Here is a 27,192-nt window from a genome sequence, read left to right as displayed (position 1 = left end):
TTAGCTATTTTCACTGGCCAATATTTTTTATGTCTAATGTACATAGGTATGAAAACGGATTATATTAGTACTATATTGTTTGTATAGAACTTTGTACTTCATTTGTATCTGCTAATTAATTTGTTTCCTCTAACGTTGAGGTAATTCAACCACTAATGACAATTCATCTAACTTGAATTGATGTAAAGTTATTACATCTGGTAGCATTTTCGATAACTTGTAAATAAAAAGACTTTCTGGGCGCGCGCCAAGTTATGTTAATTGTACATGTATGTATTTATAAATTTGTGAAGATCGATTGGACAACTTTCTATCATTTTTAAGTATTTGTTGCAGACCGGTATAAAAGTTTTATTACAAAGCTAGCTAAAAAAGGTGTTTTTACAATGAGTTCTGAACAGACGGAAAATTCTTTAGATGAGTCTAGTGTTACAATGGTTGATGTCTTGCAAGAGGAGCACGATTTAGAAGAGGAATACAATGCTGTTTTAGGCGCTTCAGATGAGAAATGTTGCACATATTCTCAGGGAGCCATTAAGAGGCAGGCTCTTTACTCTTGTTTAACTTGCTGTCCTGAAGGTCGTACTGACTTGAATAAATGCGCTGGAATCTGTTTAGCATGTTCTTATCGTTGCCACGAAAATCACGAACTTGTCGAATTGTATACAAAACGTAATTTTCGTTGCGATTGCCCCACGGAAAAAATGTCTACCCAACAATGCTGTCTACTTAATGTTGGATTGCCAATACCACAAGAGTGTAATTCCGAAAACTTATATAACCAAAACTTTCAAGGATTATATTGTAAATGTCATAGGCCATACCCAGACCCTGAGCGAACCACGGAAGAAGTGATGTTGCAGTGCACAGTTTGCGAAGATTGGTTTCATTTGATTCATTTAGATATGTCTGAATCCACAAAAAAAATAGCTAACGCTGATATCTGTGCAGAAATGATTTGTGAAAAATGTATGGAAAAACACATCTTTCTGCAAGATTATACTGGGCTGGCACTTGATGCACTTGATAATTCGGACGAACCATTGTATAAGGTAACATCAGAAAATAATTCGTTGTGTGAAGATCACGACAACAAATTACGTTCAGATTTAGACAAGAGCATTTCGGATATAATGCATATGAATGCGGTCGAAACGATGTCGTCGGAAAAAATTGTGGAATCGCAAGTTAGCCCTACTATTGATATTGATGAGAATACAGATACTGATGCTCCAGATGCTAAACGACGGAAGATCGAAAATGATTCCCTTTCGAATACAGCTAATGAAGATAGTTGTCTTCGTCCAAAAGCCAAAACGGGTTACGTAGGAGGTAAGCTTCAACATAGCATTCTGTATCATCATTAATCTTACACCATAAATTATTTTATTGTTTTCCCGTAAAACAAAACAAATAAGGTGATTTCGTTGCATTTTCAAAACAAAACAAAGCCATTACAAATATAGTTAATGTAGGTAAATCCATTATTTTATTTTTAAAACTAAAGCTACAAGAAATTAGAGATTAGAGATTGTTAGTACATAAAGAGTAGATCATAATTTTTCTTGCCGTCTCCAAAATAAAGAAAACCATGTTTACGCGAGTTTAACTTATGAAAAAATGTCATGCCTGGCCATAGACAAGACTTTATAATTATTAAGCGTTCATTTCTCATTAAGTTCAAAGAAAATGCTTGACGAAGCGGTATTACATCGGCTATACAGTCTAAGAAATCAATGGCGTAGTTGTAATCACTGCGCTTCAGCAAATTGTGCTTTAAATCGTTTCGTGGTAATCGAAGTATTTGGTAGTTCGAAATATTTTCAACTTGCAGATCGTTGAGGCCACGAAACATCTGGTTGGGTATAACACGTCCATCCGTAAGCTTATAAAGGGCTCCACGTGGGCAAACTGCACATTCCTCTGTAATAATAAATACTATGGCAGCCAAACGCTCTTCTTCCTTTAGCTTAACTTTCTCTGGTAAATTCGCAGAGATTATTTGGTTAGCATCGATTTCAAATGTAGGATCCTATAAACACTATAATGTAGGATCCTATAAACACTATATTGTTCTTTTTTTTATTAAACACATAAGATTTACCAATTCTACTGTTGTTACAAGAATCGGATCTCCTAAAAAAGGTTCGCGACATAAAATAGTAGCTTGAAAAATTTTCGGACTATGCACAAAAGGCAACATCATCCATTGATATCCATCAAGCGTGTAAAAGAATTTTCGGTCTTTTAAGCAATCCTGGGTATAGCCGAAAGCTATGTAATAGTCTCTAGTTATTGCATTAATGCGACCCCAAAAGTACATGCCTGTGAATCGATTTTCATTCTGCAGTACTATAAGCGAATTTTCGATTAAAACCTTTTGCTCAGGTGTTATTTTTTGTCCGCAGTACATTAGACATTCAAGGCCTTCAATGAAATATTCAATATTCATTTTTACTCTGAAAAAAAAACATTAAAAAATATTAAGCCTTTCTAAATTATACATATTGACTGGAAAAATAATGTTTACTAGATATATTTAGATAAATGTTTGCATAAAGTGATTTTAAATAAAGTGGTAAAGGACCGATTTCTTCATCAAAATGCTAAAGATTAACTTAAGCTAGCTGAGATTTTAGACTAAGCATATTTTCGATTTTTCCACTTAATCGACTTAATCCGTAGGAATAGTAGAATACTTTTTCTATGTTTTTTGTGGTTTTGGGTGATTACAACCTCATTAGGTATAAAAATTTAATCAACCTCCCGAGAGACAAATTCCGGTTTAAGACCCTTGGATCCATCCGAATAACCACCTTATCTATCTATCTTAACCAAGAAGTTAGGATAGAAACGGAACGTTAAATATAGAGTATAACTGATGTTTTGTGGTTGTTGTTGTAGCGGTTATTTAATCCCATCTTGATAAGGTTCAAATTGGTTGTCATTGAAATCAAATCATCATGATATCCTCTCTAAACTTTTTATACTCATTTATATCGGGTCATAAGCCCGCTCACTCCCGATATTAAAATATTGGACAATGAGTGTGGCACTGCCCACTATGTAAAATCGCATATCTGGAGAACGATTTCAACTTCAGTACATGACATTATATGCTTTTTATCTGACAGTACAAAATTGGGCAAAACTGGACTACAATTTAAAATTTGATTATATCACTTTCCAGTATACGAATCAAGAAGCAATTAATATAACGAGATAAAACTTTGCACTAATCATGCCGTTAGAATATGTCATCCTTTGGCCAGAAATTATCCAAACCGGACCAAAGGTGTTCAAGCCCCTAGGTACCAGTACTTATAGTTGACTTTTAACCGAAAATATCGAATCAATGTGTGAGATAATATAATTGAAATTCATAGAGAATCTTTACACCGGGTAACCATTATTTCTCTCTTCTTTGAAGATTTGTTTACATAATGTAAATGTCAATATAGTATATGGGTCAAACCACGTCAAGTGGTCCATGAAAATTTCGAAAAATCACCAATTTTGAAAATGAGCAGGTCACTAGGAAGGGGACTAGATGCATACCCCGTGATATATGTACATACATATGTAAATATTTCGTCAAAATTCTTCTTTTTGATTAAATTATTGAAGGTTGAAATTTAGATCATGATAAAAGTGTAAAATAATTTTCTCATAAACTACTGGAGATAAAACGATGACATTTTGTAAAGTAAAAAAAATAATAGTGCTATATTATAGATATTTTTTACGGTCCCTTTGTTTAAATAATAATATTTTACATGATTTTTTGTTAAACAATTGAAATTTTTTTTGTGTTCATTCATACCATTCCAAAGATATTGAATTTTTTGTCCCCCAAACGCTCTTTAAACGTATGGCACATCGATCGTTGCGCAATGCGCTTATGCTTTTCTTGCGGCACAGATGTCGAGAGCACACGAGCGCGCTGCGCAACGATGAATTTTGACGAAATATTTACATATCTCAGGGTATGCGTCTGGTCCCCTTTCTAATGAACTGCTCATTTTCAAAATCGGTGATTTTTCGAAATTTTCATGGACCACTTGACATGGTTTGACCCATATCCAATCTTCTGCAAAACTTAGAGAAAATTAGTTGCATATTTCATAAATTTGTATAATTGTAATGATTTCAGGAGCTACATTTTGGAAATGTGACTGGCGTGAGGCTTTATGTAAATGCGTTCATTGTTTGGAGCTCTATAAAACTGAAAAAGTGGAGTATTTGTTAGATCCAGAAGATTCTGCCATGTCTTATGAAGAGCGAGGTAAAAAACGTGGAGCAATTGAGTCTACATATGAACAAGGTATACGCGCATTAGCTTCTATTGGTCGAGTGCAGCAAATAGACGCTATAACAGAGTATAACCGCATGAAAGATAAACTAAAGGAATATTTACAAACATTTGCTGCTTCCAAAAAAGTTGTCACCGAAGCGGATATCAATCGTTTTTTCCAAGAAATGCGGAGTGAAAAAAACGCTGATCTAGGTCAACCGTATCTTTGTCGTTAATCGTGAATTAATATATCAAGTTTCAAAGCCTTGCACATACATACTTAAATTTGCACGGTGTCTAATTTATAACATCAAAAATATACATATATTCGAATCAGTATTTTCATTTTTTTAAATCACATTCCGGACTCTACATTATTAGTCAATATACAAACATTTTATTTCATAGTTCAAAATTATCGCATAACAGTTATATTTAATTAGTAAATTAAAATGTCTCATGAGATTTGTAATAAAATTCTTGTTTAAAAAGGTTCATTAAATCAATATAATTCGGACCATGAAAATGTTGAGTATTTGTAAAAACATATATACAAATAAATCATTTTATTCACATTTCTTTTGCTTTATTATTGTCTTACGGTATCATCTACATGTTGAAAGCCAAGCACCTAATATGCACATTAACTACAGAGGTGTTGTCTATACTTAATAAAATATATGTTTGTTTTTATTCAGTTAAGTTCTCAAGTATAATTAAGTGTATTGTTCGAAATATATACATAAATAAAAATATATAAATGTACATATATTCATATATTCATTAGAAAATGCCTAATTCTAACCGGTCAACTTTTAAATTTTAAAACAGTAGAGAAAGATTTTCAAACCTTATTCCATGAACAAATATTAATTTCTCATTATATTTGTGATAATTAGTTAAAAAAATCGATATTTGCGTTATCTTGGCAATTGTTTTGCACGGGATCAGTTAATTGAGCAGGTGAATGCGTTAGTGGCGTTTGCATGAGATCCAATATAATTCTTTCAATCTCTTCCTTATCTGAAATAGGATTTTGGAGCCGTTGCTCTGTAACCTGAATATTATGTGTAACAGGGGTACATACTACTGCGGTATTATTAATACGTTCAAAGCAACCACCACTGGTAGTGTTACGTACAGTACCAAAATAATGTCCGTTCGTGATTTGGTAATTTGTGTTGTCATTGTAGACGTTAATGTTGTCTTTGGTGGTGTAGTCAAATTCTTGGTTTTCCGGATCATTAAATATGGCATCAAGCGTTTGGCAATTTCCTGCCTGAATTGTGCTATCCTGCATTAGTGTGCATAGTTGGTCTGTATAGGCACCGTTGGTGGAAGGTGAGATAGGCGACGGTGTTGCATTACGATTTTGTGGTGACATTGGCGATAACTGTGACTGTGGTGACATTGGGTAGTTGCTTCTGTATGGATCCAAATGTTGCTCAACTGCTGTAAACTTTATTGGCATTGCAGCGCCTACTGAAAAAATAATAACGGAAAATATGCATAATTTCAAAAATGTTTTGAACGTTAAAGTGTAACTCACTTGGCTCATCTTTGATGTCTAGATGTGGTTGTGTTGTTGAGATTACAGGTAAATTGAAAGTATTATTCATTGCTTCAATAAAGAGTAAGAAAAATACATTTAGTGTGAATAAGTAAATAAGGGATATGTTCATGTACATTTGTAAATTAATGATTTTTCAAATTAGTAAAATGCGAAATAAAGAGTGATTGATTTATAAATGTGCGATTACAAAACAATGAAATTACCAGATATGTCACTTTTGTTATCCATTTCAATTTTTTCTTTAATGCGTTCAAAGTAACCACCACTGGTAGTGTTACGTACAGTACCAAAATAATGGTAATTGGTGTTAATATTGTCTCTGGTGTTGTAGTCAAGTTCTTGGTTTTTTCGATCATTAAATAGGTCATGAAGCCTTTGACAATTTGCTGCCTGAATTGTGGTATCCTGCATTAATGTGCTTAGTTGATTTGTGTAAGCACACTGGGGGGAAGGCGACGGTGTTGTATTACAATTTTGTGGTGGTATTGGCGATAACTGTGATCGCGGTAGCATTTGGTAGTTATGTGTGACTGTGGTGACAGGCAAGTTGAAAGTATTATTCATTGCTTGAATAAAGAGTAAAGAAATAATATTAAAGCGTATACTATTTTAATGCCGCGTTGATTCGATGTCAAGCTTTACAACATCAAATATTAATAAAAATAGTGGTGTGAATAGGCAAGTAAGGGATATGTGCATGCACAATTGTAAATTAATGATCTTGCAAATTAGTAAAATACAAAATTAAGAGTGCTTGATTCATAAATGTGTGAGTATAACAATAAAACTACTATAAAAGTCTGTATGCACATACATACATACATACCGTACGATGGTGTGAAGATACTTATTTATAATCATATTTATATTTGAAAAAAAGCATATTATTAACATACACGTATACATACATAGATGGAAACATACTGACTTACTGCGAAATGTAACGGTAACGTATTTAGTCGTACTCAATTATGTTGCTAATTAATGTTGAATATCATTGCAATTACTTTTTAATGATTATATGCTTTATTTTCCATTATGCTATACAATACATTTGTGATATGCGAAGCTGATTTAATAAAAATGTATGTATAAATACGTACATACGTACATACTTATATAAACAATGTATGTACATATATTCATTAGAGTCAATGGTTTATTTTTTATTGATAATAAGGTTCATTATTCGGTATTCGATTATGATTGAGTCAATAAAAAATGAATAAGTACATAAACTTTTGCGATTTGTCTAACAATAATTTGGAACGTACCGAATTCGTTAAATACAGTAAACCTTCGATGATTGTGACATATTAGTATATACATACATACATATGTACACATATCTGTCGCGAATACCGAATCCTTCATTTGATGGCAATAATTACATACATGTATTTTATAAATTATAAATGCAGTACATAAAATACTATGTAAATTACATATTTACCATATTTAAGTTAGAGTCGAATTTGATACATAAGTATTTGCACCTGTAAGTGTTTAGATGTTTATGCATGTTCGCAATATGTATGCTATGGGTGGTGAGAAGATAATGGATGGTCACCGAGTACCAATGTTAAATGTCTATGGATATTTTTAGATGCTTGTTTGTTTTAAATACATAGTTATTGGCCTAGCCGTATGCTTTAAAAAGGGCATTTGAAGGTATTTTTCAAAATATTCATTGAAAAAGTGTGTGTAGTAAATAAAATGCAACTTACAAATGCTTTGATAATTTAAGTTTAAGCCCATATCTTTGTTCATCTGATTTATGAGACTTTCTCCACTAATCTTCCGACGTTTTCTTTCTCTTTTATAACGATCTATAATGGAAATATATGAGACATCTCGAATATTTATGTGGTTTTAAATATGAATCTTTTCAGATCTTGAAAATATGCTTATACATATGTAATATTTGCATTGCAATTCCCTAAATTGAAAAATGTTGCACAAGTATTAAAAAATTGGCATTCTATTTGCTTCGTTCAGTCGTTTGGCGATTTCGTCAGCTGTTACGGCTTGTTCGTCGTCCATAGACGTACAAACCTGCAACTCAGTATCGGAATTTTTCGCAGTGATTTGACGCTCCGGTGGTATACTCGTATATAGTGCGAAGTGTTCGGCCTCTTGTAAATCTACCTCAGGATCGAGCGTGACACCGAATTCACCTTCGCATAGATTTTTTATGCTTTGTCTATCAGCAATAGCTACTAGTTCCATCTTCCCATCACAAATGGGTATTTCAGCTAATTGAAGAGCACTAAGAGTTCTGCGGTCCAAATACTGACCAAAAGTGAAAGCCTTCCCTTCGTGAGAGGGTAAACTCTTAGCGTTTTCACCTTTTAGAGGGATGTGAACTACGTCTGTATTTAAATGTGCCGGTCTCTTGCCAGAAATACTACTTACACTTCGACCAACCGGTTTACCATTTCTATTGCTCTCATTTCGTTCAGCAACGTTGTTGTGGGAATCTAAATAGTTGGAATTCACTTGTTGCGTTGCAGACTTAATCGAGCGTAGGGAGCACCGATTCGGTTCACCGATAGAAAAGTTTCCAATACTAGGTTCCCTACTATCAGAAAGTGTTGTCACTTTGGTTGATTGATTTTTTACGGATTTATCGTTACTCATTATTTCAGTTTTACTTTTGCGCCGTGAAAAAAGTCGAGAGAAAAAACCTTGACGTTTCTTTGGTGATGAAGTGGGTGTAGTTTGTCGTTTAGTTGGACTTTGATCAGGAGTTCGTTTAATGATTATTTGTGACGGTTGTCGTGAGGAAACACTACTTGTGCGAGAAAGTTCCAATGAACTGTGTGTGACCGATGAGTTTGTACCGAGTTCTTGTGAAGTTTTTCTTTTCGGTGGAATTGGAGGAAGGCTTTGTTCAGGACCGGGAGAGGGTGTACGGGGTGGTAAAGGTAGTGGAGGAGAAGATGGTGATGGAGGCGTTTGGGCAACATTTACCCGTATTTTTGGAGCGAGGGGATTTTTCAATACCACCAAGTCAAGTTCGTCATTAGTAGCTCCTCCAATCGTTTTTGTGTCTAAATAATCAATAGAAAATGGATTTTTTAGAGTATTTTGTAAATTTTTATATGTTGGGGCCTCATCAAAATTCTCTTCCCCTCTTGTGTTGACTACCTCCACCATTGTTTCAATGGATTTATTGTCGAAAATCGGTGACCCACCTAATGACAAGTTCTGTATCATAGGGCTGTCAAATGTGCCCCGTCGAGATTTTGTTTCTGTAACCATATCATCGAGTTCGGGCACTTGATCCATTTGATCAGTAATGGTTTTGTCGTCGTCAGTAGCAGTCGATATGGTCGTGTGGTTAGTTGATAAACTTGCCATGATGGTATATACTGTTATTGGACTGATTGAAGTTGTATCACCGTTTTCAACTGTCAAGCTGTCGGTTCGTTCGAACTCATTAGAGTGCATCCATTCAGTGATTTTATCGACTGCGGATAATGAATGCGATTCAATTAGTGATGGATGCTTAAGTATCTCATCCATTGGTGTCGATGTTTGAGTGTCTGCATCCACAGCTTGACATTTCATGGTTGGCGCTTCGAAATCGTATTCAATATCATTGGGTCTATCAAATTCAATATCTCCATCACCGTCGGTAATACTTTCTCTTCTGCGCCGAGCTATAGCTATACTTTCGGTTTCATTAAGTGTATCTAAACTATGTTGCTTGCTAACGGTACTCTCGGTGCGTTCTGTTGATAATGTGGCATTATCATCCAAATCGAAATCAATATCAGAAGGGGGGCAAGAGTATTTTGTTGCAGTCGTTTCACTATCCATGGACAATATATGTTGAAATATATCCACTTCTTGCTTTCGCTTAAGTTTGCGACGCATGCTGGCAAAGGATAGCGTACCTGGATCATGAAACACAAACTCCAAAGCGTCACTCCGTTTATCCAAACTAGGTCTTTCCAACTCAATGTATGTCTGTAAGGTAGGAAAGAAAATTATTGTTTAAACATATATGAAGACACCATATACATATATGTATGTATGTATATACACATGTGTATGATCGTTTACTTTTACCTTGGCAGTTTTTGGCAAATCTGCCTGAGGATAACGTGGTGTACGAAATGCAATTGCTGTCTGTTTATGTACATTGGACGGTTCAAAATCGGCGTATGCATGCCAAACTTCGCGATTGTTATCGATCGCTTTGAAGCGAATTTTCACATCATCTTTATTAACTTGCGAACAGAGCAAAATTATTTCATCTCCTCCATCAATAGTGGCTGCGCAGCTACAAAGTCGACTAATGAGTAATTCACTTTTCGCTTTTCGGTCATAGAGAGGTTCCGACACTACTGGGCTTAGCGCTTTCCAACCGTTCCCAACCTTTATGAAGCCTTGAAAGCACAAACGTAATGAATTCAATTCAATTGAATTCGGATCAGTTATATGATCAAACCCAGCTAAAAATTTGCAATTTGTTATATTCCAGTTAAGTGCGTTAGTCTCATATTTGTATAAATGTATCACTTACTCTTGAAAGGGTCAATTTTCCTACTTTTACGCATCTCTAAAGACTCCGAAATTTCTTTTTTCTTTACACATCGTATTCCAATATTACTGAGTTCGACACGTAGTGGGGTATCGGGTCCAACATATCTTATACAATAACCATGTTTACAATCCTGACCTACCAACTGATGTGGATGTTGTCGAAAAGGCTTATCCTTTGTAACACAAGAGACCAGAATCCGCGCTTTTCCTTCGTAGCCTACGACTTCGACAGTAGGAAATGTTTTGGTTTCCTGAAATGAATTCTCACCAGGTATATTTCCGGCTGTACGACCTTCACTGTTGTACCGAAATCTCATCGGTTTTCTCGAAGGCTGCTCTACAACACGAAGGTAAGGTTTCGAAGAGGTTGAAATATCATCCAGTTCGGGCGATATGATCTCAACTGAAAGCAAACTATGTTTTTAGAGTTTCTTTATTTATTTAGGTTACTACGCAAGTACACAAAAATAACAATTAAATTGCGTGTACCTATCGAAGCCCGTACATAAAGTAGTTTATTTTTGTAAAACTTACTAATATCACTCAATTCGTGCTCACTAGTATCCATAATTCGGCTGTTATCTGCAATTTGATCAATGGAATTTTTAAGTATTTTATTAATTAATAATACTTTATTAATAATTAGTACTTTTATTTGATTGGAATGATCTAATATATAATTGCTTTACTATGACTTATTATTTGTTGCGTTAAAATATAAGTCTTGAAAATTTGCTCTAAGGAAGACAACTTTTCTTATACATCATATTTAAATGTTCAAAAATTTTGTAGTTGTATTATTAACGCCAATTTTTCAAATAATTAAATTTGCATGAATACATGTGACGCCTACGTGTTAGCCCACTTCTATAAATATAACACATTTTCCCCACTTCCATTTTGCCTTATTGTGGATATATTCAGGATACATTAAATTGGGTTAACACAGTTGATGAAATCGGTCAGTATATATTCATAATGTCATAACTTGGCGAGTTAAAGTAATATCTAAATTTGGTATTTAGTTAAATTTACTGAAATAGACATTTAACAAATTACCTTCCGCTAAGTGCTTAGCTAAGTGCTATAATCGCGTAAGCGGTGTCTACGCCAATTAAGAAGTGCTTAGCTATTCAGTTTAGTCCTACATATACTCTCGAGAAAACACTCTTTGCTAATAATGTGAGTAATTTGGACAGATGTTAACTTTTTTATTATATCCTAAAAGCATTCAGACACGTGTAATATGCGTCGATATTGGACTTTTGTTTTCCACTGTATATCGATATGTGTATGCACAAATACTTGTATATTAATCTACGTGCGTGCTTCGATTGGACATGGGAAATCTAAGTATCATACGGCGATCTGTAGAAATACTCCATAAATTCAAAGCTAATATCATTAATTTTGTACAAATACTAGAGGACCCGTCCACGTTTTACTGTGGCTGTTACATACATAGGTAGTACTACTAATACCATCTATATGATTTCTGTTATTTAGATTATGACCATTAGTTAAGGAGGTATAGCATTTCGGGTGAATTTATGTTAAATTAAAAAAAATCAAAAAGCATTTTGTGCGTTAATAAAGCATTGGTTTTCGGATAAAAAATTCTGTTGAATTTGGGCTGTGCACCAGTGAAATCAACCCAATCCAATCGATAGTAAGCCTAGTGGACTGCATATTATGAAACGGTTCTCAAGCGTGGAAAGACAAAAGAATCGGCTGGCAAGGTTACGGCATCGGTCTTTTGGGATGCGCGTGGTATATTATTCATCGAATGATTACTAAGTCAGTTTTAATTCATTGCACTGTGTATTTGGTTGCAGCTCTATTCTACCCTTCCCAATATTTTGCAATTTTATTATTTTTTAGGAAGGATCACTGCTCTGTACAATGCTTCGAAAATATTTATTATTCAGTTATTCCGCCATATTTTCATGCTAGATATCGCGTTTGGCTTGTTATGAATGCATTTGCGTCCTTAGCCCACAATCTAGCAAAGTATCCGCAATGCCTTGACGACGAAAATGTCAATGCCATTTTTTTCTGTGATTTTAAATATATCTGACGGGTTCGTCCTAAAAAAAAAAACAAAAAATGCCTGGTTCAGGAGCAAAATCAGTATAGTTCGTATTATAAGCATGTATGGATTTGCAAATTTTTACTCACACATTTATGATTTAAAACTTAAATTTTGTACTTATAAAAAGTATCCTTTGTCCTTACCCGGGCTCTAAGCTTTATTTTTACAAGCGAGATGTTCAAAAACAAGTTTATAAACCCAGTGCATAAATGAAGTTTTACTGATATTTCTATGAATATGAATTTATTCCTATACACACATCTACAAATATACATATGTATAATAAAACCATTAGAAAATGCATATGTTCTGAACCCTTACGCTTTTCGTCCACATAACAACATCGAACTTTACTAGTTCGTGTTTCCCTGCAAGGAACATTATATAATATGGGCATTTGGAAACGCTCTAAAATTTGTAAAAGCGTAGCGATGTGAATCACTGTCCTTTCATAGAATGCTGAATTTAGCATTGTTTATATCATTAGGGAAAAAATAAAAGCTTCCACCTTATTACTTTGATGCTTTTTGCCTACCATATCATACCACTTGTATTTGTAAATATATTGCATACATACTATAAGTATGTTTACAGATTCGACTAGATCTGCTTTATTTCTATGGTATTTTCTATTTCGAAAGCATCGGCCACCACCGATCAGAAAATAAACGACTATTACCTGCTGGAGCAATGCCACGGCAAATTGAACGAATCGTTTCAGGTCAACCGAATGCCGGAAACTATGTACATATGTATTCTTGTTGAATCCGATTTATGGCGTTTTCGAACACATACGAATTCTGCAATCACACAATCCGCATATGCATATAACCAAAATGCTTTCAAAACATTGTTGAACTCATAGATATTGATTGAATTTGTATCGATGATAGTCATGGCAAAATTAAAACAAAAACTAACGCAATGGAGAGGAATTTTCGGTTGAAAATGATTTTTTGGTTCGAAATTGCAAGGCATAAATTTACTAACGAAATACTTACGTAAGTGTTCACATACGTATTTTGTACATACATATACATATATGTATGTGCATCTATGTACGTAAGGAAAATGATTTTGACTCTTATACACCTACAATCACACGCACACATGTACCCATTCGACAAGTTGTTATTGTTTCGATACCGTGACTTTCGCAGCACATACATTTCAGAATTTGTAAACTAAATTGTTCGTATGTTAATTCTGTACCAGAACACCTTTTAACAAAAACAGCATGTATACTTTCTTAATTCGTCAAAAATAGAGAAAAATTCTTTTCGGCATCTGCACTGATGAACATGTGTATGTATGCACCTTCTTATATGCAACAATTAAACAAATGAACAAATGTTCATTTAAACAAATACAGATTCACGTATACGGATGTATGTATGTATATAGTATATGGTAAGGACATATGTACATTATTTAAGTTCGTACTATTGACTAAGAAATAAAATTGTTTGGCATATGTATAGTTTTATTTACGCATATTGCCAATGTTTAAACTAAAAATTATCTATCGCAATATATTTATCTTTGGGTACAAAACATACATATATGTATACAAACATACAGTCGGATTCGCAGATGGTATCTTTGTTATATTTATATATTCAATTAAAACAAAAACTGAAAATTATTTAATTACAGAGTTAACAATTCTCTTAACATCCAATTCCATATCTACACATATATACAGATTACATACTAACAAAAATGTCACTTCACAAAGTGTTTTTAAATATATGTATATATATGTATATATTGATATAAATAGTTTTCTAAGTGAAAATGTAAATTTATTAAACTGTTATTGGTATTCAACATTCGCGTTTGGTTTAAAACTAAAACTCGATAAAAGAAATGTTAAAAATACTAGTTTCCAACATGAAATATTCATATTTTGCTTTTAAAGCCAATTCACTATAGCAAACGTATATACAAATGTACCGGTACGTACTTACATATAGCAAGTGATTTCCGTAATGATCAAGTTCAAAAATAGTATATACATACATGTAAGCATGTAGCCAAAATCGTTACCGGACTACATATGCATGTACATATGTAGGTATGGTGCATATGCATACATATGTATACTATATTAACAGTTATGTGTGATTTATGTGGCATTTTGTACACAGGTATACATACATATGTATATGAGTGCCAGAGTTTAAAGGCAGTTGCTTATTGCTTTATTTATGAATTACTTGCGCTTGAGAGGTGTAATTTTCCAATCGATTGCCTAAATGACAGCCTGCTTTAAGGAGTACCTTTAATGTTACGCAGTGTTGTGGAAATCGGTTTTTGTGCATAAAATGTGACATACAAGTGCTTAAACTGTTTAAATTACTTAGCGATACAGTAATGCAAAGAGTAAAAAATATATTAAATATTTTTTAACCGATTTGACAATCGACGTAAGGGAAACTACAAGCGAACCTACTTGTAATATACATACGCACGACAAGATTTCAATCTTCACCCCGAACAAAAATAATACTGATAAAGGAAAACCTGGGAGGTTGAAGTTTTGCATCATCTAAAATTATTGAATGCACATACAAATAAATATGTCTGTGTGTCTGATACAAATTGAATAATTTTAAAAATTTTTACTAAATTATTTTTAACTATAAAAATGTATGTACATATGTATGTATAACAATTCGTTTTATTGGATAACTATTCTACCTAAATGCATATCGCATTTTGGATTAGGTCGTCGACCAGCGTCTGATCTTATCATTTAGCGGTTGCTAATAATATCGGTTCGAAATTTATTAATTCACAACCAGAAATTCCAACTACATAGAAAACTATAACACCATTATTTTATTTCATTAATGTTTGACCGAAATCTTCTCATATAATAAATCATTAAAAAATATTAGTTGCTTGGAAACAAGACAGTCGACTGACAAGATGGAATTATTGTTAATACTAGTAGTGAAGTAAAAGTAACGTAGTAAATGGCTAGCTTAAGCGAACTTTTAATTATACAGAACTAGCTGTTTTGGCTTACTGATACTTCACCCATAACTTGCAACAGCAAACAGAAGTTATTAACTAACAATACTCGTAGGCGTTTCAGATAACCAATACTTTCTTTAAATATTCAACATTTTCCCCTTGAATTAAGCAAATCCGGGGTTATTTCCTCATACACAACATACACACGCATTTGGCATAGTGCAATTCAAATTGAGAATATTTTTCTTTATTTTAATCCACACTCCACACACATACTATGCATGTATATATTCAGTATTGCATTAATAACATTTGTAACAAAAGTGGTAAATAAACTTTCAAAGAAGATTGTGAGAGGCATGTTGCTGCGTTAGCTTTTTTTAGCTAAGGCATAACAATTCTGTCCCAAAGAACTAGGTTTGTTTTCCGCAGATTCAGAGTGTACACTTTTACTGTAAAGCCCAAAACGAAGTATTTCAAAATGTGGAAAGTGCACTTAGTTAATTTCAGATTTTGGATATTTTCAAAGACTAGCAAAATGTCGTAGAATGTTTTGTTTCCATAAAAGTAATTTTATCTACTTTTTGGGGTATAATATTGCTATGTAAAAGATAATGCCTGTTGTATAAGCAAAGCAAAAATACTTTCATCAACTGCATCAGTAATAATTCAGCAATGATTTTTCGTGACATAAAGCTTATACCGCATAAAGAACCTACCAAAAAAAATATGTAAATAATATATGCATTATTAGTTCGGATGCTTTTAGTTACTCTCTTGTAAGAGCACATACTGATAATGTACAGATGCATTTCTGTACATGCATAGTAAGTATGTATGTAGGTCAGTATCTGTTATTACGTCTTTATTTCTATGAGCATCTTGAAATATATACTTACAAAGAATGTACATATGCATATTTGATACATTGTATTTATGTATGTTCATAAATACGTAAACTATTACAAACCTAGATATACATACATACATAATAAATATATGTACGTACATATACAAATGCAAATAATTATATTGCAACTAGTCTAGGCATGATGTCAATCGACAAATAAAACGTCTTAAAAGTTGAGGGTCGCCTCCAAATGGCCGATGGGATTTATGAAAGGCTTCTCTCATGACAAGCTTATGTAAATAGTACACCTACAATTCTACCTTTTCCCAATTTGATATTAATTATTAGGACCCTATCTGACAGATGATCACATCACGCACTTAACGCTCTTGTCTACGACGATTGCTTACAGGAAAATGCACCAGAGATCTCACACAAACATTAACATATTCATTTGAAAAAGGTAAATACATATGTATATATTATTACTTATTCATATTTACATACATATGTACTTGCTTAGAAGTGATTTTTTGAGAATTGCTTTCATATTGCTGTAACAAAAATCATTAAATACTCTCAGTAACTTTATGAAGTACGAGCACATATGGAATTGTACCTTCAATGTAATATGCTTTCTTTTAACTCACAGACTTTGTATATTATTTTCGTTTTCCTTAGTATGGAATAAAGGCGTACATATAAGTTTGTATATGTCATTATTAAAAGTGGTTAAAACTGCTGTTTTGCGATTGCATTATTTTTCATCTAATATAATATACTATGTTAATATTGCCAACTCACTTTTTCCACTTAACTCGTAACTGAATATTTTTTAATTGTTCATTTAACACTTCATCGCAATGATATTTCGCACAATGCGCACCACACTAGTGTATATATCTACATATGTACATACATATATACAATATGTGCTTATGTTAGATATATTATTTTTACTAATACATGCGGTATCGGCTAACATACATACATATGTATGTATGCATGGAATAATCTCTGATAATTTGCGCTACTGGTTACACTTATGAATTCAATTTAGCTTCGATTTTGTAGTACAGAGTAATGGATACAGCCGCAAACTATTACACGATTTTACTTAGAAAAGGTAGAAGAATAAATTGTTCAATGTTATTTAGTGTTTCTAATTTCACTTTCGAATTGTTTAATCACGTTGTCCGCCGAGCACTGAATCGCGTCTTCAACTGAGTTCGACCCGCAGTAAGCTATTGCTGAGCAGCAAAATTATCAACGTTTTTTATCGCCTCCCTTCCTCCCGTGCATGCACATACTTATATTTATTTGTGGTTACATACTAGTTTGTAAGTATGCGCTCACATATAGCATACATATGTATGTATGTACATACTATATGTATATAATGCTTAAGTATGCATATCAGTTTAATTGTGTGCCCCCATATACATATGTATTTACTTTTAATAATAATTTAATACCAAATCTTGGACAATGCATATACTGCTTTGATCGGTGTTTTGATTTGAGCGATCTTTTGACAGTTGTTCTCTCACTAGCTGTGTGTGGTTTGGTCGCTTGTCACATTCCATTAAAAATAATTGCTTTAGGTTCTATTCGATAAATTCAGAGCTTATAAAAGCTTTCATGCTATATTATTTTAAAAATCAAACACGTTTTTTACTAGTCAAATAATGTAGATCAGTTTTTGTTTTCATTATGCGGAATAGTGCTTCGAAAGTGAGAGGGAGAGAGTCAATTTTACAATGCTAAAACGCAGTCAGATTTATAGTATTTGTATTAGTGGCTTCCTTTTAAATGTTGTTGGTTTTTGCAATTATTGTGGCAAAAATACGAAACCAGTTGTAAAGTCTCTTTGGTGGCTGATTGTGGACAACGGTTTGTTATTTGCTTCGGTACTTTGCTGGACTGTGTGACGCAATAACTTTGTCGAACTCTAAACTGGTTTTCAAGTTGCGGAACATTTAAATTGCATGATATTGACCTGTAAACAAACTACAGCAAGTTATTATACACGTACTAATAAATGGCATGCTTCCGAATGTGATTCACCTTTAGTGTGGTCGTGAAGCATATGTATGTATATAGTCACTAAGAGAATAATTCAATAATACCAATGAGAGACTCTCGAAGATTGTAAGCATGACTTTTACTACTCTGCAATTCGTACTTCTAATTTATGAACAGTATGCTATTACTGATGGAAAGAGCAAATGAACACTATTTTAATTTTTGCGTTAAAAAAAACCTTATAATTAACATAGGAATTGTTACATACATATGTATATGAAAAGACATGTTGATTTTCTCGAGTTCTATATTTTGAAGGGATGAAAAGTCCAGCTCTGCAGTCGCACTGCTATGTGATATACATTTAAAAACTTGAAAATAATTCAAATGATTCGATTTGGAACAATCATTGTGCGCGTTACTGTTAAATTCTTCAATGTCTCCTAGAAAAGATATTTGCGTAGATCAAATTATTTGCCTCCGTTACATAGAGCTAATTTAGATTCGAGAATGCTAAAGGGCGGTACATAGTTAGATTTATGCCATTAAGTAGATATTTTGGAAGAACTTTCGTACATAGGAGGCTCATTAGAAGATTTCCTAGTTATTTGTTGTTGTAACAAAATTAAATTTTTAGATTTTTTTAATTTAATAAATAGCAAAGTTTCAAAGAATAGTTTAAATTAAGATATAATACCAAGATACGCCTTCTATTCTAGTCTAGATTAACTGTGAATAGAATCGAATATTATATATAATTGAGTGATTTTTTCGCATCTGCTATATGTATACATATGTATATTTATTAACAATTGTTTGGTACAACGTTGCGTATACTTACCCAATATTATTTCCGCATAATCGCTCACCGTCTGCATACATATACATACATAAGTATGCATGTGTGCAAACCGAATTGTTCGAAAATATTTCTACATCTGTATATTATAGGTACTATATACATAAGTATATATATTTATATATATATATAATGCACGAGTAATGTATTTAATTTAAACAATTGTTTATGTTCATATACATACAAGTATGTGCAACTTTATAACATTAAAGGAAACTTACTAGTTCAGTCCTAACAGTTTCTACACTAGTACATTGGAGACAATTGCTTGTCTGCATTCATGTTTTTTCCGACATTAAATTGCAAGCAGGGCAGCCAATTACGTAAGCGAAGAGTAACATAATTTAGTTGGTGTGATCTTATGTGCAAACCTGATCGATCAGTTTCATTTAAAGATCGCAAAATTCCTACTCGCGTAAAGGAAAATAGTAGGTTTGGCTATATACATATGTATATGTGACCTGGTCTACGAAAAGGGAGCTAACGTGCGAAAACTAGTTTTCTGGGAAACAGCTGTTAAAAATATTTTTTTTTTTAATTGTAATTGTTAAAAATTGATTTTTTGAAACCTAAGCCCCCTTTCCGTAGACCAGGTCACATATGGAATTTTATTCTCATATACTTATTTGTTTTATATTTTACTTGCTGAAACGAGGAATATCTACAAGTTTATCCATTACTTATACAAATGCATATAACGAATAGAGAAGTGAATAAGAGGTAAATTGAATCTATTTATTTAATTTTTAGAGAGACAACGGGCATAGAAACTTGTTGCTAGTCGGGTTCCCCGAATTAAAAGCATGATTCATAGCTTTAATGAGTTTATGGGTTATGCAACCCATGCTTTTCGGTTTTTAATAGGGCAAAATGTGGTTGTAAATAGTTCATACTATTTTGTTATGCACGCAAATTCGCCATTTAAATTATATGTGTACATTTTAAGGCCTGATACCATAACTACTAAGGCATCTTACTTAAATATGTATGTACATCAAAACTACATATTTATGTACATACAAACAAAAATTCGTTAACTTTTAACAAAAAAAAGTTTTTCTTTGCACTATTTACATACAAATTTTGGATGTTTAAATATTCCTTGAAAGGTTACCTAAGCCATTCAAAAATTGCAATGTTGTTGAATACTGTCAGACATGCATATATTTTCGAGCTTCACTTCAATATATTCTACGATTTCATATTTATAGTCAATTGACCAAATTCTATTATTTGTGATATTTAAGTATAAAGCAAAAACGTAAATAATCCACTCGTTTAATGCACTGCCACTTATACATATGTATATAGTAAGTACACATAAATGTATGTACATATAAATGTATATGTTATACTATTATATATGTATATAATATACATGTTTGTATATATGTAAATATATATGTATATAATATTATCGAAAACATATATTGTTAATTGGTTTGAAATATTTTTACGATTTACTAATTATTATTTTGAGACGAATATAGTAAAAAATTAAATTAGGTAGTTTATTGAAATAAATTTACATTTTAATAATCAATCATTCAGCAAATAATTATTTTATTGTAATGAATTTCATGAATTGCCCTGAAATCTTCGAAATAAAAAAATATCCTCAAATATTAAAGGAAATCCAAGTTTAATACATCCTAAATATATCAATATGCTTAAGTCAATATATGTCGTTGCAGTCGTATACCTTCACATTGTATCATATATTGCTGGAAAAGTGAGATTTTAAGCTTCATTTAACCAAAAAAAAAATTAAATTTGGGGAAGTTGAAAGAAAGTTACAGCTGTTCAAAACCGAGAAAAATTAATGAAAAAATCGCTATATTTTGAAATTTTTGTATAAAAGGGAAAGAATGCCAGTTCGATTAGAAATATGAAAATACTTTTCTGGCTATTGAAATTTTTTCGTCTATTTGAAATAAATTTTCTTATATAAAACGGAAATGGACCCGTACATATTGGGATAACAGGAATTATATACCACACACACATATGTATTAGCTGAATAACTATTACTGATTGGAAGAAATCAGATCTTTTCTGAACTTTGATTGCGATCACTTTGCTGAAATCGAAATGAAGTGAAGTTCTAATTCCGCTTCCGTCAAGTATTTGTGATGAATATATTCATATTTATGCCCATATAATTCACAGTTATTAGTAAAATTTATTTGAAAATAATTTCGATGTATATGCTTACATATGTAAGTACAAGACTTACAGGTATATTTCTTTTTTTCTTACCCATAATATCGTTTTCCATCGAGTGACGTCGTTTTACTACAGAAAAGTAGTTAATATCCTTATATTCAGAAGCAGTTAATTACCAAAATATTCCGATCGCCTGTGTCTGTATTTAATACAATTACATTGAAAAACAATAATTTATATTTTTCACAATTCTATTTTAACAATTTTGGATGTACGTACATATGTATTATCACACACGTTTTTCGAGCTTAAACCGTTTTGTATTTATTGCAGTGCAATCGTTTCGATCAATTCGTTTATATAAAATCAACGTAAATTACTGGAGTAGCGGTAGCACTATTTCTTTATAATTCCATCTACATAAGTACATACATACATACATACATATGTATTTAAGTAAGTAAGTATTTATAGTACCTAATTGATTTTCCGTTCGATATTTTCAAATCAACCGATTGCCGTCGTAGCCGAACAGACAATGAAACATTTAGCGGCTACGGGTGCTGTTAATGCCAATAACTCAGTGTTCTTGCCAATCTCCCCGATTCCTACAGACATCCAAGCAAAAAGGAAATCCGCGCAAACGCATTACTGTCTCAGTGCTTTGATATACCTACTACGTTAGGCCAGCATGGAAAACTCCTTCAGTTCTATCCATAGATTTTTATAAAGGCCAATGGCCTACTATATTAAACATAGGTTTGAATTTTCGTGTTTATATGAAGGCACTTTAAATAGACATGTGCGAGCTGTATAAGCGGTCATTCAAACATAATAGAACATATGTATGTATGTATACATAAATACGTACATACATATACATATGTATGTGCATGTAGGGAAAAGATAAAACTATTTTAAATCGGTTAATCTAACTGAGTATACTGGACCAGTCAGCCATTTGGCTGCTGTCAATTTTTTCTTCACATACACAAAAAATTCATAGATATGTATCTACAATGTGAAAGATAACACCTAAATTAAGTATTATATACACGTATGTACATACGTACGAATTCTGTGCTACTAACTGTAAAATTCATTCAATTTATTCGCGGTTAATGAAGTGTAAGAACGGTTCCTTTAATGATCATATGTATATATGTATATATTGTGTCTCAATAAATATACATAGTAAATGTGTACATACATTTGAGTGCGTATGTTTAAAAAGAACTGCAGCACAAGAGCGATTATATAAAATCCACCTGTTTGAATGTACATACATATGTATGTATGTATGTAGTTATTATACATAAATGCATGTGCGTATGTATGTAAGGACTGGTTGTAGCGTAGGTATGAATATGATTTACCGCAATTACTTTACTGTATTTGAAAATCAGTGATCACAAGTGGTGGCTGCAGATATGTGTATAAAAAATTATGGTGAGATTTATGTTAGCGCTTGTGGTCTAATCAGGATCTCTTCTGAGTGTTAATATAGTAGGTATGGAATGTCAAACCAACATCATGGCAGCTTTTTTGGAAACTTTGAACCGGCAGCATAATCTTTATAAAACTCAGTCGCCGTGGCAATATGCATACATTTTTAAATTGAACCTGGAATAACTGTTTATACATACTTTATTTCTTAACTATTTACAAAGATGTCGAAAAGTTGTGAAATACTTTAAAACAAAAGCACTTTGCAATAAGGAATAATAAAGATCATAGTAAAGAATTTGAAAAACTCTTAGAACATAAAACGAAAACTGTGTCAAACTCAATTGAATTTGTATCTGTTTATTTATTGCATTTATTAACATCTTCAGAAATTATTCATTTCCACAGCTTCAAGTTTTATTATTCAATATGCCAGAAATACTCACCACTATTCCACCTCTAACTTTGGCCATTGAAAATTTAAGCGAAACGGACGGAGTCTCTACTGATCGATCCTCTACTAGTGGAATTCCAAGCCCTGGTGGGGAGCCTCGAAGCCCTCTTCAGAATTCAACTAGGTGTGAAAAAAATCCGATGCATACATGTAAGATTAAAAAGCCGCGCAAATCTATTGGACGACGAAATCAAAAAAAAGTGGCTTTAAAAGTTGGGTGAGTATTGCAGGTCTGTGACATTACTTTCGAATCAATTTTTTTGATACACAAAAGTTTTAGCTTACTTGCTAAGATTCGTTTAACTTCACTTACTTTTTATACATTTTTATGCACATACATAAGTTTATAGCAACTTGAGCTATGACTTTTCAGTCAGTTCCCTCATTGTGCAGTTTTTCGACACTGAAAATTTCAAAAGCAGTAAATATAAAAATTTTCGGGTTTTCTTTGTGCAACAGAATTGCATTAAAATTTCGCTATTAGTTCGATAATCAAATAATATTGGCATACATCGAATTAAAAAGACACTTGTATAATAAAATAAGGAAAAAATCAGAATTTAGTCTCCACCCAGATTAATCCTATGTTTTTTCGTACACGCCCTCACTCAAAACGTATCTACACAGTGTGCAGCAAAAGAACACCACTACGCTCTGTTTGAAATCTCAAATTCCTCGTGTCCCGTTACGAAAGCCGTCCCCATCGTCCACTTTATCAAAACCAAACGTCTTCTGCACCTTATCTCCAAGGTTAAAAGTTCAGGTAGACAATCCTGAATACAAGCTCAGAAAACAAACTACAATATCTGAAACTGAAGTTCAGCCTTTGACCACTCCGAATTTGGTGCAACTGCAGCAGTGTAGAAATCATATTTCCCGAAATCTCGAACTTGCCACGAGGACATCAAACTCATCTACAACTCAACTCTACTTGCGAGGTCAAAATACAGCAGCTATTTTGAATTTTCGTATCCGTAAGTCGATTACGCAAATGGATTTGAAGCGAACTCGTCGGGACAATGCAAACAATTACTCGTTATTAGCTTCCCCACAATCGCAATCGCTGGGTGGACTTTCAACAAATCCCAGTGCTTTAATGCCGAATAGAACCTCTGATATAGCAGGTCTCATGGGCGTATCCAGCCAAACTTCATTGGTAAACAAAATGTTCGATCAGAACAATTATTATTATGTAATTCAGGATCGCGATCCAAAGGTAGCCGGAATGCGTATTTTTGCAACAATCATGTTAAACGCCTGGCGAAAGCGTCGAGACGAAGTAAAACGGCTTATGGAGGAGGTAAACAACCTAAAACGTGGTGTAAGTCTAAGATCGTGTTTCTATTTATTTGTTAAACATGGATTTCATAAAATTTTCTACTCTAAAAGTCAATTAAAGCGAAGAACCAGCTCCATGTGTTCAATACCCTCTTTCGTGTTGAACAGAAACGCAATGATGAGCTTAGTGTTCAGTTGAAACGATCCTTAGAAGATATAAACAACACCAAATCTTCTTGCGAGAGTCTTACGACTTCACTGATTAGTTTAAAGGCGGACAAAGCGCTACTCGAACAACAAATCCAAATCAAAGAACAAGAATTCGACGGTCTCAATGCAATACTTTCTCAGACAAAGTCTGACCTATTTAAAGCAATGGCTCAACAGAGGGAGTTACAGGCGAATTTGTCCAGTGAGCAACGTAAAGTGCAAGCCCTAGAAGCACAGAAGAAAGAATTAATTAATGAAGTAAACTACTTAAAATGCGCACTGTAAATTCTATTTTATCACTTATTTTCGGACAATGTACTATTTCAGATTTGTGAAGTAAATAATGAATCCTTGCAAAAGGAAGAAAAGTTACAGAATGAAATTAAGGAGAAGAACGATGCTTTAACCACTGCGCTCACTAAGCTGGAGTCGTTTGAATGGGAAATAAATGAATTGAAACAGTAAGTATTGTGTGAATAATATTAAGATGAATTCTTAATTGATCTTAAGGCAACTATACAAATAAATTGAATCGGTTCTGTTAATAATTTTTCATATTTGAATACATATGCACATTTACATATCGCTCATTTACATGAATAGTGTCGTAACTCAAAAAACGCTATTTTTAAGTTGAGTATGCAGAAATGTGTACAATGTCATTGACCATATTGTGTAAAAATTGCATTCTGATGCATGGTAAAATAAACCGTCGAGATAAGAATGTGCCGTTATTTCACTTGTTATGTCGCATTTATTTAACGATAGCAACGGCACATCTCAGTTAGCCAGAATTGTCATCGCGTATAGTTTTTTTCAGAAGAACGAGACATTTTGCGCTATAACGATATTGGCAAAAAGGTAATTAAATTTCTCAAATTGCTAAATTTCTTGTAAACAGTATTATTGTGTTTTGGGACAGTATTGTTGTCAAAATTACAATCGTCGAATGACTTTTTTCGTCAATAACAACACATTCAACTTATGACAGGGAAATTGCTTTTAATTTTTTAATTCAAAGTGGAGACGTTTATCCTTTAGTACACTCTATTTAGTCCACTTACGTTCAGCATGTTGTCCAATATATACATATATGTTAACTTGTGGTGTTTTGCTATATTTGCTAAATAAGAGATAATTGAAAACTGCTCTCTTTAAAAATCGACTTTTTCGAGTTATGACTGTATCATGAGCGATATGCAAATATGTACATACATACTCCAATAAACACTATGGTTGCGACAATTCTTTTTCCCGAAAATCGTATCCTAAAAACTACATACTTATACTCACATACGTACATATGTATAGCTGGATATAATTATAAAAAACGCAAGAATTTTCATGGACAGTGTACCAATAACACTACAGACATTCATTATTAGAATTTAGTGTGTAAGTATTATTTTGAAACAAATTAACATTATTCAATACTAACCATATAGCCTCAGAGTAATCTCAGTTACTGGCTGCGAAGTTCTACTGCAAGCTTGTTGTTATTAACACCAAGTTGAACATCAGAGAGGAGTGTATTATAAATTACACCAAAACCTTTATAACCTTTATTTGGAGACTTATACATATACAGGCTTATTTATTTATAATAATAATATTGAAAAATATAACATACTAGTATAGTAGATTTAAAATTGCTGCATTTCCTATACATATCACATTGAATACCGTACTCTACTCATTTGTACTGCTTTTAAGGAAAACACTGATTTTGGACAATTGCTTGGAAGTGGAGTCACATTTGCGCAAAGAAGTCGCAAATCTATCCCGCGAAGTAGAAACTCTGCAACAATGTTTGGCTGCTACATTGGGGAACCGTATACGTAGTTGCTGGAACAATTCGATTGCATATCAACGTGCCACTCTGCATCTGGTGCATTGGATTGCTTATTGTACACTACCCGCGACACCACCACCGAAGATTAAAACATTTCCGTTTGGCCTCACACTCGAAAAGGCACTAAATATTGTTAAACGTTAGCAATGATTAGATAGCAGTTTCCTTTTACTTTTAATTGATATTCTTTAATTTATTTTATTATTTTATATATTTTGTTTTAAATTGACAAAAAGATGCTGCATATGTGCACATACATACATGTAGCAACATGTAAGAAAATCGTAAGTACATATGTATGTACTATATATGCACTATACAAAAAACTTTGAACAAGACAAATAAATAATAATTATTGACTAAATATCTCGAGAAATAATTAATCTTGAATAATAGTCGCACTTCGCAGAAATTTTTCCAATGCGTCCAAACCGAACATTATTGTTGTTAGGTGGAAAAGAAATATAAATGTTGTTAGGTGGAAAATAAATAGGTAAGGTAGGGATAATTTACGGCCGAGCCGGCTTTATACGAAGGTGGTCCAATCAATATTTAGC

The 27,192-nt window shown here is 32.9% G+C and overlaps 4 protein-coding genes across 15 annotated transcripts; 2 read left to right on the top strand and 2 right to left on the bottom strand.

Moving 5' to 3' along the window:
- The first annotated feature begins 268 nt into the window (after nucleotides 1–268).
- Nucleotides 269–4,869, top strand: LOC120769602 (putative E3 ubiquitin-protein ligase UBR7). Its single transcript, XM_040096682.1, has 2 exons — nucleotides 269–1,332; nucleotides 4,154–4,869. The coding sequence occupies exons 1-2, from the start codon at nucleotides 387–389 to the stop codon at nucleotides 4,528–4,530; spliced, it is 1,323 nt and encodes a 440-aa protein (XP_039952616.1). The 5' UTR covers nucleotides 269–386; the 3' UTR covers nucleotides 4,531–4,869.
- LOC120769606 (radial spoke head protein 9 homolog) lies at nucleotides 1,393–3,610 on the bottom strand. The gene is made up of 2 exons (XM_040096686.1): nucleotides 2,105–3,610; nucleotides 1,393–2,032 (listed from the first exon to the last, which is right to left on the bottom strand). Exons 1-2 carry the CDS (start codon nucleotides 2,450–2,452, stop codon nucleotides 1,535–1,537), a joined length of 846 nt encoding a protein of 281 aa, XP_039952620.1. The 5' UTR covers nucleotides 2,453–3,610; the 3' UTR covers nucleotides 1,393–1,534.
- LOC120769600 (embryonic polarity protein dorsal) lies at nucleotides 4,846–21,890 on the bottom strand. 7 transcript variants are annotated; one of them, XM_040096674.1, is made up of 11 exons: nucleotides 21,675–21,783; nucleotides 21,489–21,594; nucleotides 10,956–11,003; nucleotides 10,402–10,824; nucleotides 9,945–10,330; nucleotides 9,770–9,842; nucleotides 7,595–7,696; nucleotides 6,071–6,433; nucleotides 5,844–5,915; nucleotides 5,382–5,776; nucleotides 4,846–5,317 (listed from the first exon to the last, which is right to left on the bottom strand). In XM_040096674.1, exons 2-11 carry the CDS (start codon nucleotides 21,505–21,507, stop codon nucleotides 5,267–5,269), a joined length of 1,932 nt encoding a protein of 643 aa, XP_039952608.1. In that variant the 5' UTR covers nucleotides 21,508–21,594; nucleotides 21,675–21,783; the 3' UTR covers nucleotides 4,846–5,266. The 7 variants fall into 7 exon arrangements, with proteins under 7 accessions (XP_039952608.1, XP_039952606.1, XP_039952607.1 ...); XM_040096672.1 differs by having other exon boundaries at nucleotides 4,846–5,776; XM_040096673.1 differs by having other exon boundaries at nucleotides 4,846–5,773.
- Nucleotides 17,938–26,874, top strand: LOC120769601. 6 transcript variants are annotated; one of them, XM_040096677.1, is made up of 6 exons: nucleotides 17,938–18,238; nucleotides 23,250–23,512; nucleotides 23,923–24,616; nucleotides 24,685–25,041; nucleotides 25,111–25,244; nucleotides 26,497–26,874. In XM_040096677.1, the coding sequence occupies exons 2-6, from the start codon at nucleotides 23,271–23,273 to the stop codon at nucleotides 26,777–26,779; spliced, it is 1,710 nt and encodes a 569-aa protein (XP_039952611.1). In that variant the 5' UTR covers nucleotides 17,938–18,238; nucleotides 23,250–23,270; the 3' UTR covers nucleotides 26,780–26,874. The 6 variants fall into 6 exon arrangements, with proteins under 6 accessions (XP_039952611.1, XP_039952614.1, XP_039952610.1 ...); XM_040096680.1 differs by lacking the exon at nucleotides 17,938–18,238 and adding an exon at nucleotides 18,330–18,346; XM_040096676.1 differs by lacking the exon at nucleotides 17,938–18,238 and adding an exon at nucleotides 18,355–18,436.
- The last annotated feature ends 318 nt before the right edge of the window (nucleotides 26,875–27,192 follow it).

Source organism: Bactrocera tryoni, chromosome 2 (genome assembly GCF_016617805.1).
Source record: "Bactrocera tryoni isolate S06 chromosome 2, CSIRO_BtryS06_freeze2, whole genome shotgun sequence".
Taxonomy (NCBI): Eukaryota; Metazoa; Arthropoda; class Insecta; order Diptera; family Tephritidae; genus Bactrocera; species Bactrocera tryoni.
This window is presented reverse-complemented; position numbering and strand designations above follow the sequence as displayed.